Genomic DNA, 14,171 nt, shown 5'->3' with positions numbered 1-14,171 from the left:
TTCTCTCGTCTCCTCTGTCCTCTTCTCTCGTCTCCTCTGTCCTCTTCTCTCTTCTCCTCTGTCCTTCTCTTCTTCTCTCTTCTCCTCTGTCCTCTTCTACTCTCCTCTGTTCTCTTCTCTCTTCTCCTCTTCTCTCTTCTCTGTCCTCTTCTCTCTTCTCCTCTGTCCTCTTCTCCGCTGTCCTATTCTCCTCTCTTCTCTGTCCTTCTCTTCTTCTCTCTTCTCCTCTGTCCTTCTCTTCTCCTCTATCCTCTTCTCTCCTCTATCCTCTTCTACTCTCCTCTGTCCTCTTCTCTCTTCTCCTCTTCCGTCTCTCTTCTCTCTCCTCTTCCGTCTCTTCTCCTCTGTCCTCTTCTCCTCTGTCCTCTGTCCTCTTCCCTTCTCCTCTGTCCTCTTCCCTTCTCCTCTGTCCTCCTCTCCGCCATACACTTCTCCTCTCCTCTTCCCTTGTCTTATCCTCTTCCTTCTCTCTTCTCCTCTCTCTTCTTCCTTCTCTCTTCTCCTCTGTCCTCTTCTCTCCTCCTCCTCTGTCCTCTTCTCTTCTCCTCCTCTGTCCTCTTCTCTTCTCCTCCTCTGTCCTCTTCTCTTCTCCTCCTCTGTCCTCTTCTCTTCTCCTCCTCTGTCCTCTTCTCTTCTCCTCCTCTGTCCTCTTCTCTCTTCTCTTCTCCTCTGTCCTCTTCTCTCTTCTCCTCTGTCCTCTTTTCTCTCTTCTCCTCTGTCCTCTTCTTCCTTCTCTTCTCTCTCCTGTCCTCTTCTCGCTGTCCTCTTCTCCTCCTTCTCTTCTCCTCTGTCCTCTTTTCTTCTCCTCTCTCTTCCCCTAGGTCCTTCTCTTCTCCTCTGTCCTCTTCTCCTCTCTACTCCTCTGTCCCCTTCTCTTCTCCTCTGTCCTCTTCTCCTCTGTCCTCTTCTCCTCTGTCCTCTTCTCCTCTGTCCTCTTCTCCTCTGTCCTCTTCTCCTCTGTCCTCTTCTCCTCTGTCCTCTTCTCCTCTGTCCTCTTCTCCTCTGTCCTCTTCTCCTCTGTCCTCTTCTCTCTTCTCCTCTGTCCTCTTCTCTTCTATCCTCTGTCCTTCTCCTCTGTCCTTCTCCTCTGTCCTCCTCTCTTCTCATCTGTCCTCCTCTCTCTTCTCATCTGTCCTTCTCTTCTCCGTTCTCTTCTCTTCTTCTCCTCTGTCCTCTTCTCCTCCTCTGTCCTCTTCTCCTCTCCACTCCTCTGTCCTCTTCTCCTCTGTCCTTCTCTTCTCTCTTCTTCTCCTCTGTCCTCTTCTCTTCTCTCCTCTGTCCTCTTCTCTCTTCTGTCCTCTTCTCCGCTGTCCTCTTCTCCTCCTTCTGTTCCCCTAGGTCCTTTTCTTCCCTCTTCTCCTCTGTCCTCTTCTCTTCTCCTTTCTCTTCCCCTATGTCCTTCTCTTCTCTCTTCTCCTCTGTCCTCTTCTCCTCTCTACTCCTCTGTCCCCTTCTCTCCTCCTCTGTCCTCTGTCCTCTGTCCTCTCTTCTTCTCCTTTTCTCCTCCTTCTCTCTTCTCCTCTGTCCTCTTCTCTTCTCCTCTCCACTTCTCTGTCCTCTTCTCCTCTGTCTTTCTCTTCTCTCTTGTCCTCTGTCCTCTTCTCCTCTACTCCTCTGTCCTCTTCTCTTGTCCTCTGTCCTCTTCTATCTTCTCCTCTGTCCTCTCTTCTCCTCTGTCCCCTTCTCTTCTCCTCTGCTCTCTTCTCTCTTCTTCTCCTCTGTCCTCTTCTCCTCTTCTCCTATGTCCTGTTCTCTTCTCGTCTGTCCTCTTCTCGTCTGTCCTCTTCTCCTCTGTCCTCTTCTCTCTTCTCCTCTGTCCTCTCTTCTTCTCCTTTTCTCCTCCTCCTCTGTCTTCTTCTCCTCCTCTATCCTCTTCTCCTCTTCCATCTCTCTTCTCTTCTCCTCTTCCGTCACTCCTCTCTCCTCTTCCGTCTCTCTTCTCCTATGTCTTCTCCTCTTCTTTCTCTCTTCTCCTATGTCCTGTTCTCTTCTCGTCTATCCTCCTCTCTCTTCCCCTATGTCCTTCTCTTCTCTCTTCTCCTCTCTACTCATCTGTCCTCTTCTCTTGTCCTCTGTCCTCTTCTATCTTCTCCTCTGTCCTCTCTTCTCCTCTGTCCCCTTCTCTTCTCCTCTTCTCCTCTGTCCTCTCTTCTCCTCTGTCCCCTTCTCTTCTCCTCTTCTCCTCTGTCCTCTTTTCTCCTCTGTCCTCTCCTCTTCTCTACTCCTCTGTCCTCTTCTCTTCTCTCTTCTGTCCTCTTCTCCTCCGTCTCTTCTTCTCTTCTCCTCCGTCTCTTCTTCTCTTCTCCTCTCTCTTCCCCTATGTCCCCTCTTCTCTTCTCCTCTCTCTTCTCCTCTGTCTCTTCTCCTCTCTCTTCCCCTATGTCCTTCTCTTCTCTCTTCTCCTCTCTACTCCTCTGTCCTCTTCTCTTGTCCTCTGTCCTCTTCTATCTTCTCCTCTGTCCTCTCTTCTCCTCTGTCCCCTTCTCTTCTCCTCTGTCCCCTTCTCTTCTCCTCTGTCCTCTTTTCTTCTCTCTTCTCCTCTGTCCTCTTCTCTTCTGTCCTCTTCTCCTCTCTCCTCTTCCTTCTCTGTCCTCTTCTCTCTTCTCCTATGTCCTCCTCTTCCGTCTCTCTTCTCCTATGTCCCCTTCTCTTCTCTGTCCTCTTCTCTTCTCTCTTTTCCTCTGTCTTCTCCTCCTCTGTCCCCTTCTCTTCTCTTCTTCTCTCTCGTCTGTCCTCTTCTCCTCTGTCCTTCTCTTCTTCCTTCTCTTCTCTCTTCTTCTCCTCTGTCCTCTTCTCTCCTCTGTCCTCTTCTCTTCTCTCTTCTGTCCTCTTCTCCGCTGTCCTCTTCTCCTCCGTCTCTTCTCCTCTCTCTTCCCCTATGTCCTTCTCTTCTCTCTTCTCCTCTCTACTCCTCTGTCCTCTTCTCTTGTCCTCTGTCCTCTTCTATCTTCTCCTCTGTCCTCTCTTCTCCTCTGTCCTCTTTTCTTCTCTCTTCTCCTCTGTCCTCTTCTGTCCTCTTCTCCTCTCTCCTCTTCCTTCTCTGTCCTCTTCTCTCTTCTCCTATGTCCTCTCCTCTTCCGTCTCTCTTCTCCTATGTCCCCTTCTCTTCTCCTCTGTCCTCTTCTCTTCTCTCTTTTCCTCTGTCCTCCTGTCTTCTCCTCCTCTGTCCCCTTCTCTTCTTCTCTCTCGTCTGTCCTCTTCTCCTCTGTCCTCTTCTCTCTTCTCCGCTGTCCTCTTCTCCTCTCTCTCCTCCTCTGTCCTCTTCTCTCCTCCTCTGTCCTCTTCTCCTCTGTCCTCTTCTCCTCTGTCCTCTTCTCTTCTCCTCTGTCCCCTTCTGTCCTCTTCTCTTCTCCTCTGTCCTCTATCCTCCTCTGTCCTCTTCTCTTCTCCTCTGTCCTCTATCCTCTTCTCCTCTATCCTCTTCTCCTCTCTCTTCTCCTCTGTCCTCTTCTCTTCTCCTCCTCCTCTGTCTTCTCCTCTTCCGTCTCTCTTCTCTCTCCTCTTCCGTCTCTCTTCTCTCTCCTCTTCCGTCACTCCTCTCTCCTCTTCCTTCTCTCTTCTCCTCTGTCCTCTTCTCTTCTCTCCTCTCTTCTCCTCTGTCCTCTTGTCTTCTGTCCTCTTCTCCTCTTCCTTCTCATCTGTCCTCTTCTCTCTTCTCCTATGTCCTCTCCTCTTCCGTCTCTCTTCTCCTATGTCCTGTCCTCTTCTCGTCTGTCCTCTTCTCCTCTGTCTCTCTCCTCTTCCGTCTCTCTTCTCTCTCCTCTTCCGTCTCTCTTCTCTCTCCTCTTCCGTCTCTCTTCTCTCTCCTCTTCCGTCTCTCTTCTCTCTCCTCTTCCGTCTCTCTTCTCCTATGTCGTCTCTCTTCTCCTATGTCCTGTTCTCCTCTTCCTTCTCTCTTCTCTCCTCTTCCTTCTCTCTTTCTCTGTCCTCTTCTCCTCTGTCCTCTTCTCTTCTCCTCCTCTGTCCTCTCCTCTTCCTTCTCATCTGTCCTCGTCTCTCTTCTCCTATGTCCTCTCCTCTTCCGTCTCTCTTCTCCTATGTCCTGTTCTCTTCTCCTCTGTCCTCTTCTCGTGTGTCCTCTTCTTCTCTGTCCTCTTCTCTCTTCTCCTTTCTCTTCTCCTCTGTCCTCTCTTCTCCTCTCCTTCTCTCTTCTCCTCTGTCCTCTTCTCTTCTCCTCTATCCTCTCTCCTCTTCAATTCTCCTTTCCTCTTCAATTCTCCTCTCCTCTTCAATTCTCCTCTCCTCTTCAATTCTCCTCTCTTCTCTCTCCTCTTCTCTTCTCCTCTGTCCTCTATCCTCTTCTCCTCTATCCTCCTCTGTCCTCTTCTCTTCTGTCCTCTATCCTCTTCTCCCCTATCCTCTTCTCCTCTCTCTTCTCCTCTGTCCTCTTCTCTTCTCTCTTCTCCTCTGTCCTCTTGTCTTCTGTCCTCTTCTCCTCTTCCTTCTCATCTGTCCTCTTCTCTCTTCTCCTATGTCCTCTCCTCTTCTCCTCTGTCTCTCTCCTCTTCCGTCTCTCTTCTCTCTCCTCTTCCGTCTCTCTTCTCTCTCCTCTTCCGTCTCTCTTCTCTCTCCTCTTCCGTCTCTCTTCTCTCTCCTCTTCCGTCTCTCTTCTCTCTCCTCTTCCGTCTCTCTTCTCTCTCCTCTTCCGTCTCTCTTCTCTCTCCTCTTCCGTCTCTCTTCTCTCTCCTCTTCCGTCTCTCTTCTCTCTCCTCTTCCGTCTCTCTTCTCTCTCCTCTTCCGTCTCTCTTCTCCTGTCGTCTCTCTTCTCCTATGTCCTGTTCTCCTCTTCCTTCTCTCTTTCTCTGTCCTCTTCTCCTCCTCTGTCCTCTTCTCTTCTCCTCCTCTGTCCTCTTCTCTCTTCTCCTATGTCCTCTTCTCTCTTCTCCTATGTCCTGTTCTCTTCTCCTCTGTCCTCTTCTCGTGTGTCCTCTTCTTCTCTGTCCTCTTCTCTCTTCTCCTTTCTCTTCTCCTCTGTCCTCTCTTCTTCTCCTTTTCTCCTCTCCTTCTCTCTTCTCCTCTATCCTCTCTCCTCTTCAATTCTCCTCTCCTCTTCAATTCTCCTCTCTTCTCTCTCCTCTTCTCTTCTCCTCTCTCCTCTTCTGTCTCTCTTCTCTCCCCTCTTCCGTCTCTCTCCTCTTCCGTCTCTCTTCTCTCTCCTCTTCCGTCTCTCTTTTCTCTCCTCTTCCGTCTCTCTTCTCTCTCCTCTTCCGTCTCTCTTCTCCTATGTCATCTCTCTTCTCCTATGTCCTGTTCTCCTCTTCCTTCTCTCTTCTCTGTCTTCTTCTCATCTCCTCCTCTGTCCTCTTCTCTTCTCTCTTCTCCTCTGTCATCTTCTCTCTTCTCCTCTGTCCTCTTCTCTCTTCTTCTCCTCTGTCCTCTTCTCTCTTCTTCCTTCTCTTCTCTCTTCTCCTCTGTCCTCTTATCTTCTCCTCTTCCGTCTCTCTTCTCCTCTTCTGTCTCTCTTCTCCTCTTCCATCTTTTTCCTCTCTCCTCTTCCGTCACTCCTCTCTCCTCTTCTGTCACTCTTCTCCTCTGTCCTGTCCTCTTCTCCTCTGTCCTCTTCTCCTCTCCTCTCTTCTCCTCTATCCTCTTCTCCTCTTCCTTCTCCTCTATCCTCTTCTCTCTCTTCTCCTCTTCCGTCTCTCTTCTCTCTCCTCTTCCGTCTCTCTTCTCTCTCCTCTTCCGTCACTCCTCTCTCCTCTTCCGTCTCTCTTCTCCTATGTCCTCTCCTCTTCCGTCTCTCTTCTCTTATGTCCTGTTCTCCTCTCCTCTGCCCTCTTCCTTCTCTTCTCCTCTCCATTCTCTTCTCATCTTCCTTCTCTCTTCTCCTTCTCTCTTCTCTCCTCTTCCTTCTCTCTTCTCTGTCCTCTTCTCCTCCTCTGTCCTCTTCTCCTCCTCTGTCCCCTTCTCCTCCTCTGTCCTCTTCTCTTCTCCTCCTCTGTCCTCTTCTCCTCCTCTGTCCTCTACTCTTCTCCTCCTCTGTCCTCTTCTCTTCTCCTCCTCTGTCCTCTTCTCTCTTTTCTTCTCCTCTGTCCTCTTCTCTCTTTTCTTCTCCTCTGTCCTCTTCTCCTCTGTCCTCTTCTCCTTTGTCCTCTTCTCTCTTCTCCTCTGTCCTCTTCTCCTCCTCTGTCCTCTTCTCTTCTCCTCCTCTGTCCTCTTCTCTCTTTTCTTCTCCTCTGTCCTCTTCTCTCTTTTCTCTTCTGTCCTCTTCCCTTCTCTGTCCTCTGTCCTCTTCTCTCCTCCTCTCTTCTCCTCTATCCTCTTCTCCTCCGTCCTTCTCTTCTCCTCTGTCCTCCTCTCCTCTGTACAGTTCTCCTCTCTTCTTCCCTTGTCTTATCCTCTTCCTTCTCTCTTCTCCTCTTCATTCTCTCTTCTCCTCTCTCCTCTTCTCTCCTCCTCCTCTGTCCTCTTCTCCTCTGATCTCTTCTCCTCCTCTGATCTTTTATCTCTTCTTCCTTCTCTTCTCTCTTTCTCCTCTGTCCTCTTCTCTTCTCCTCTGTCCTTTTCTCTTCTCTCCTCTGTCCTCTTCTCCGCTGTCCTCTTCTCCTTTCCTTCTCTCTACTCCGCTGTCCTTTTCTCTTGTCCTCTTGTCTCTCGTCTGTCCTCTTCTCCTCTGTTCTCTTCTCCGCTGTCCTCTTCCCTCTTCTCCGCTGTCCTCTTCTCCTCTGTCCTCTTCTCTCTCCTATCCTCTCTTCTCCTCTTCCGTCTCTTCTCCTCTTCCGTCTCTCTTCTCCTCTTCCGTCTCTCTCTTCTCTGTCCTCTGTCCTCTTCTCTTGTCCTCTTCTCTCTCGTCTGTCCTCTTCTCCTCTGTCCTCTTCTCTCTTCTCCTCTGTCCTCTTTTCCTCTGTCCTTTTCTCTCTCCTCCTCTGTCCTCTTCTCCTCTGTCCTCTTCTTCTCTTCTCTGTCCTCTTCCTTCTCCTCTGTCCTCTTCTCCTGCTTCTCCTCTGTCCTCTTCTCCGCTGTACTCTTCCCTCTTCTCCGCTTTTCTCCTCTCTTCTCTTCTCCTCTGTCCTCTTCTCCTCTGTTCTCTTCTCTCTCCTCTCCTCTTCTCTTCTCCTCTTCCGTCTCTCTTCTCTTCCGTCTCTCTTCTCTCTCCTCTTCCGTCTCTCTCTTCTCTCTCCTCTTCCGTCTCTCTCTTTTCCGTTCTCTTCTCTTCTCCTCCTCTGTCCTCTTCTCCTCTGTCCTCTTCTCTGCTCTCTTTTCCTCTGTCCTCCTCTCTTCCGTCTCTCTTCTCTCTCCTCTTCCGTCTCTCTTCTCCTCTATCCTTTTCTCCTGTCCTCTTCTCCTCTTCCTTCCCTCTTCTCTGTCCTCTTCCTTCTCTCTTCTCCTCTTCCTCTCTCTTCTCCTCCTCTGTCCTCTTTTCTTCTCCTCTGTCCTCTTCTCCTGTTCCTTCTCTCTTCTCCTGTTCCTTCTCTCTTCTCGTCTCTCCTCCTCCTTCTCTCTTTTCTTCTCCCCTGTCCTCTTCTCTCTTTTCTCTCCTCTGTCCCTCGAGTGGGTTAATAACTCGACCCAGGCAATGTTTTCAGCCGCCGTTTCTGATTTTCCCATTGCACAAGACAATGTCTGAACAGGTTGTCACATGGTTCAGCTTTTTATAATACACACTTTGTCCAAAACATACAGATGTAGCCAGACATTGCGGAGAGAGATGGGGGTACCCAGCTGCAGCTTCCCCCGGCCGAGTAGGAATCCTCGCTGCTGGTTGTCCCATTTGGAAGTAATGGACCAGCCGCAATAATGGCGGGGGAAGCTGCAGCTGTAATTTTCACTGAAACCGCGGCTTTTTAATGATGTAGGAGAGGAGCACTCGCACTGTGATGTGTGCCACCGTTGCATGTTCATGCAAACTCTGTACAGTTAAGTAATAATACGGGGGCACTCTTGTAAAAGTAATACGTATTTATTCAAAAGGGATCCACGTTTCAGTTTCAGGACCGAAATGTTGATACTTGTCACTTTTCAGTGGAGTGCCAGTACTCAAAAAAATAAACGTTGCTTGAATAATGTTTTGGATTGTGTGTATTAGTCACTTCCTAAGAGTGTGACAGCTGTTGTTTTTATATCGTTGGCAATAGCTATAGGAAGTTAAGAGATTATGTTTTGACTCTTGCTGGTTGCATATTTCAGCGTCTTGAAGAAATAATGAAAAGGACGAGAAAATCCGATGTTTCTGAGAAGGTGAGGACTCCTGAATATGGGTAGAGAGCCACAGACAAATATCTGAAGTCAAATGTTCCTTGCAAACTCAGGAGAGCAGTTTTTGACTGGGAAAAAAAAGTTAAATATTCCGAGTGCTGTTTTTATTTTGTTAGTTTTCTTATGGTTTTTTATTTCTCCTTAAAACTCATATTATACCATTATGCAGAATAAAAAAAAAATGTATGTTTTGTATGCAGTGTGCTTCTTTTCTTGCACCTTGGGCAATTAATAGAATTGTGAATTCCTGCACATATTAGATGGATCTTTTTTTAACCTAATATTCCGAGTTATTAATGTCTGTCAAACCCCGTTCACTGCTTTAAAAAAAAAAAATATATATATATATATATATATATATATATATATATAATGGTCATATACGATGTATGTTATTTCTTTGTAGAAGAAAGAGGATAAACAAACATTAAACGGAAAGGAGACCAAACCAGACACTGCTCTCAGCAAAGGTAAATAAGAACTCAAAGCAGAGGAGAGAAGAGGGAGGGAGTTGCGCTGTGGATTCATCCAGCTGGTAACACACACTAAATGGTGCATCAATTTCCATTTAATTAAGTTTTGTGAAATGTTTGCCTTAACGTTTTACCATTACAAACCCAGAGGTAATAGGTCAGGGCATGGTTTGGAAAATGCTGTCTTATACAGCTACAGATATAGAGTGCTTCATTGTTGGGATAAGTCACGGTATATTGTGATATGCTACACCAAACCATGACATTAAATGTAATGGATACTTTGCGTTACACAGTTGTGTTGTGTGTGGAAACCAATATCACGCGTTAAACCTGTATCTTCCCTCTGCTTCTGTGTCCACAGACGAAGCCAAACCCTCTGACATCATCATGAAGATCGAGCTTCCAGAGAAGAAGGTGGTGAGGATACAGGACAGGACGAGCGAACTGGAGCCTCCACCGGGGTACGTGCAGCCAGAGACTGGAAGCAAAATGGGTTTGTCACCTGTCACCACACCCATTTACTTCCCACAAACCCCATTTACATAAACGAAATGTTTAGGTAATAACTGGTAACGTTACGATTTTGACCGGTTTAGGGCTTCTAGTTAAATGTATCCCCTTTCTCTCGCAGTGGAAGTAGCTTCATTATGTGAAAACCTCACGGACGTCAATATTTTATGGCTGTAATGGGTCCTTCCCTTTTCGTTTGCGGATGGCAAATGCCCCCCAATAAAAGGAGCAAAACCTGATAACCTACTGTCTACGTCATAAGGGCCTCAAGGGTGCCACCCCTTATGGCATACGCTGTATGTCCACTATAGGACACTGCTGGGTTAATTAGATCATGTTGACTACCACTGTTATAACCACTGTGTGCTTCCCTGCCAGATGTATTATCAGGAATTAGATGTAATGATCCCTACTCTCGCTGTTTAGAAGTTGTTAACCCTATATATTTATGTTGACTGTATCCATTGTTTTCTGTAGTGCAGCTACAGTATAGTGCTGCACTACTGGTGTCTGCATCCCCCCTCCCCCCCTGACCCTTTTGCTGTCTCTGTCCACACGCAGGGTCCCTGGTGCTCCCCAGCAGGTGACCCTAGTGAACGGAGTCCAGCCCCCCAAGCAGGAAAATGGCTTCTCCCCTAAAGATTCATCTCCCGGCTTTGAGGAAGTGATTACCCTATCCGACATCAGCGGCTCCAACGGAGAGAAGGGGATCCCCACAAACGACCCTATTATCGCCTTCGGGGGCAAAGACTCGTTCCTAAAGAAGCCGACAATGCAGCCTCCTCAAGTCACCGGTAAGGAAACGCCACGGCTAGTGGCTTTAATTGAAGGGCCACTTACATTAAGAATGAGTAGTACTGAGGCTGATTCAGGGTAGTATTGTTTCTGTTTTTGGATGCTCCAGTTTGAGGGTTGTAAATTCAAACTTGGCGAATTTTTGAATCTGAGCGATATTTGAGTCAAAACCCAACAGACTCATTCTCGGGTCCATTTTTTTTCTTGGTTTGGTGGGGTTTTTTTTTTGTTTTTTTTTAATGGATACATTTTTGAGTTTGTGAACCTCCAAAAAAAAAAACACAAACTTATGCAAAAAACAAAAAGTTTTACAAAAGCTTACTAACATTTGCCTACTAAAAACAAGTGTTGTATCAGGTCCTGAAAAGTGGCGAGTATCGGGTACCCGGGGAAAATATATATATTTGCTGGGCCATGTACCCTGCCGGTTAGTTTTCACTTGCCTGCAGCCGGTGTCGGAGGGTGAGGAAGACCACGACGACATCCTGGTGGTGGTTGGAGAAGCGGTAGACATCCTTCAGGTAATGGCATCATTCTTCAGCCGGTGGGAGGAGCAGAAGACGTCCTTCACAGCCGGTACCGGTGGGAGCAGGAGAACATGTGACCGGGCAGGATCGTTACTAATGGACAGCCGCAGAGGAGTGCTCCTCCCCGGTTGTCCCATAGTAACGCTCCTGCTCCGGTCACATGTTCCCCTGCTTCCACCGGCTGTGAAGGATGTCTACCGCTGCTCCCACCACCACCAAGATGTCGCCGTGGTCTTCCTCACCCTCCGCTGCCGGCTGCAGATATGTCTTCTCCTGCCGTTCTCCAAGAGTAGGAGCGAGGGAGCAGAGCACAACTGGGTTCCAGCCCCCCGGTGCCAGGTCCGGGTATTTTCTGGGTACCTGGTACATCACTACTAAAAACCAATCAATTTCCAGCTAAAACCAAATTGCCACTGAAAGTGCCTAACCCTCCCTTTCATGTCAATTATATTAAAAAAAAATCTGTTAAAGTGAACAAGCAGCAAAATGTGACTCTGCGAGTGCTTATTTGCATGTTTTTACCCAGAATCCCTGGCTGCAGTGTAAGCGCTGTATGTATGTCTTTATTTATATAGCGCCATTAATGTACATGGCGCTTCACAGTAGTAATACACATGACAATCCCATAAATAACAAATAATACAAATAACAGGTCATGGGAATAAGTGCTTTAGACATATAAAAGTAACATTTTGGAAGAGGAGTCCCTGCTCCGAAGAACTTGCAATCTAATTGGTAGGTAGGAAGAATGTACAGAGACAGTAGGAGGACATTCTGGTAAGTGCATCTGCAGGGAGCCAAGCTATATGTATCATGTGTATAGTATTAGCCACGGTGCTACTCGTATGCTTCTTTAATCAAGTGTGTCTTAAGGTGGGTCTTAAAGGTGGATAGAGAGGGTGCTAGTCGGGTATTGAGTTCGGGTGTGCTAAGAGATAATGGGAAAGGCAGGGTTGCAGACCTGTCTGGGACATGTGAATGTGCTCACAAGTGGTAGCAATAAGTAAAGATTTCAGAATATGTGACGCATATTAATACCATGACGGTAAAGGGCGCTGAAGCTCACACAGCGAAAGAGCAGAGACGGCTGCGATTACAAGACCTGGGCCAGGATCACTGAATACACATCCGTTGCCTCCTTCTCTGAAGTCTGTGCTTTTCCATCAAACAAAATAGTGTTCGACTCCCTGAAAATTGTCATCTCTGAATTACGTTCATAAATTCTGTCGCAGCCAAAGGAACCAAAAAACACAGTGTGAGGAAACTTCGATTTGTAAGCTCTTCGGGGCAGGGATTTGTTTTCCTAATGTTACTTTTATGTTGGAAGCACTTATTCCCATTATGTTATATTATGTCACATGTATTACTGCTATGAAGCACTATGTACATGGATGGCCATACATACATACATACATACATACATACATACATACGCAGCCACATCTTTGCTTCTAGCGCATCTTTATTAGTTTACGGAGGTCAAGACTGTTTAATAAAAAAAAATTAACTTTGTTCTCGCTATGTGGGAATGTGCCTTTTTTAACTAATTTCTCTCTTGTTGACCTGCAGAAGTCCTGTAAAAATTAGCCTCAGCCTCTGATGACTGCGAGGCATTTGGGACAGCGGGAGGCGGAAAATCCTGCCCACCACTTTTTACCTATTGCGTTTCTGCTGATCCCTGTTACTGCCGGAGAGGCCTGCTACTTCTCAGACAACCAAGGCGTTTAAAACTATACGCACTACGGGAAAATACAGCGGGTACTTTTCACACTGAGCACAGCCGCTACGAGGTGATAACACTGCAGGCCGGCGGAAAGAAATTACCAATGCCACAACTTGTCCGCGACTGTTGCCGATGAATACTGGACACTTCTTAGTGTTATAATTTTCATGTTTTTTTTTTTTCATTTTAACGTGCACCTTATTAAAAAAACAAAACAACAAAATAAACAACTGACAAGGTTTCTTTCACCATGGAGACAGGGCGGAAAAAACATTTGAAAAAAATAAATAAAAAACAACGCTAAAAAAGGTTGAATAGCCCAGCCACGGCTGAGACGGCGTGAACAAGCTTTTGGTGTTCCTAATTATGTAGCTATTTAACGAGAAGAGACTGCTGGGTACAATACTGTATATGAAATCTGTAAATAAACCTCAGTGTTACATTAAGGATGATGAGCATTGGGCTGTTTTTCATGTTGAGGTTTACTCTACCGAGCTGGGATACTTTACAGTGGATTTTGAGCCTGGTCCTAAATGGTTTATTTTTTTAATAGTTTTGGGAGGTGGCGCAAATCATTTTAGTTGATTCAGACATAGACGTAGTGCCCATATAAACAACAAAACACAGGCTTACAATTTTAGCAACATGTGCGGGTCTTCGTGTATCTTTGTACATGTTTGCATGTACATCATTCATCCACGTCATTTATATAGCAGCATGCCTGTGTGCGGACTATGGTTCTTAGCCACTGTCATGGGGCATGCAAAGGATTATGCGATGGACTTTCTGCTCATTTTGTAGGGGCGCTCCTGTGAAGCGCTGGACCCAATCTGACCGGCGGATGGTGAACTTCTTCTGTTTGCCTCATCAGCGATGAGCAGCACTCAAAGGGTTAAAGCATACTGTGGCTTAGCAACCGTTATTGAATCTGGGCCTATGTACCTCAGTGTCTTGGTGTATCTGTGTGTGTCAATGTGTCTTATTGAATTTTATGTGGTTGGGTTACAGAGCATCAGATACTTGCATTCAGGACTGTAAGCATTACAGCGTTACTCTATGCGCTGTTAGAGAGCTGACCAATGCATTGTTCTACATGTGATGTTGCTCAGCAATGTGTTACTGGCACCTTTTGGAGTGAAGGGGTTAAAACTTATACTTACTCTGCCTGATTCCCATACCAGAGAGGGCAGAAGGATAGGCTGTAGTCAGCCTATGCAGATTTATTGTTTTTGTAGGGTAGATAAGTGGTTCCCAAATTTATTTTTTCACATTGTGCACACCTGCTAGAAAATATGTTCCACGAACCCATAATTAATCACTTATTACCTACTCATTAGACTATTGATAACAAAACTGTGTGACCTATCCAAGGCAATATAATGTCCTGAGCTCGTAGGGAAACGCACACTTAAGGCCCCAAACTACAACTCTGTGTGCAGACAGCATGGTGGGTATAGCTGTGAATTACTGTGAAAACTTCCAAAGTCAAGCCCCACAATGCTTTGCTGCTGTGTATACAAAGTATTTTGGATAGCGACTTTGGAAGCTCCTGCTGAATTGACATCTATAACCCGCACACTAATATGCAGTTTGGGGCCTTACTAAGTGCGCAGTCCCCATACGGGCTCAGGAACCAGCTATACTGCCTGGGATTCGCCATTACAGATTTATTTTGAAGAACGAGTTGGGAATACCATACAAACCCCTAAGGGAAGCCTGTTGGGAATTACTGGCTACATTAGCTAAAGGTCGATAACACTGCATTAACAAACAACAAATATTTATTCAGAAAATGGGCTGTGATATTCATTCTCATATCTGAAACTCCATGTTAAAATAACGCTAGCAATACAAATAAGTTAACTCCTACAAATCCACGCTAATCGGCGCCAGCGATGCCTTTGTGGGTGGGGGAGGGGTGGAGAAAGAGAGAAAGAAAGAGAT

At 46.7% G+C, this 14,171-nt stretch overlaps 1 protein-coding gene across 2 annotated transcripts in view; it reads left to right on the top strand.

The window, feature by feature from the left end:
- The window catches only part of MAP7D1 (MAP7 domain containing 1), a 217,119-nt gene extending 204,445 nt beyond the window's left edge, over positions 1 to 12,674 (top strand). For both annotated transcript variants that reach the window (XM_075604547.1, XM_075604548.1), the window contains 5 exons: positions 8,128 to 8,178; positions 8,603 to 8,666; positions 9,034 to 9,133; positions 9,744 to 9,976; positions 12,074 to 12,674. In XM_075604547.1, coding sequence (XP_075460662.1) covers positions 8,128 to 8,178; positions 8,603 to 8,666; positions 9,034 to 9,133; positions 9,744 to 9,976; positions 12,074 to 12,084 — 459 coding nt within the window. In that variant the 3' untranslated portion in view covers positions 12,085 to 12,674. The remainder of the gene's footprint in view (positions 1 to 8,127; positions 8,179 to 8,602; positions 8,667 to 9,033; positions 9,134 to 9,743; positions 9,977 to 12,073) is intronic.
- Positions 12,675 to 14,171: the final 1,497 nt, after the last annotated feature.

This window comes from Ascaphus truei, chromosome 6 (assembly GCF_040206685.1).
Source record: "Ascaphus truei isolate aAscTru1 chromosome 6, aAscTru1.hap1, whole genome shotgun sequence".
In the NCBI taxonomy this organism is placed as follows: domain Eukaryota; kingdom Metazoa; phylum Chordata; class Amphibia; order Anura; family Ascaphidae; genus Ascaphus; species Ascaphus truei.
The sequence above is the reverse complement of the archived record's forward strand: the minus strand, read 5'-3'. Positions and strand labels throughout refer to the sequence as shown.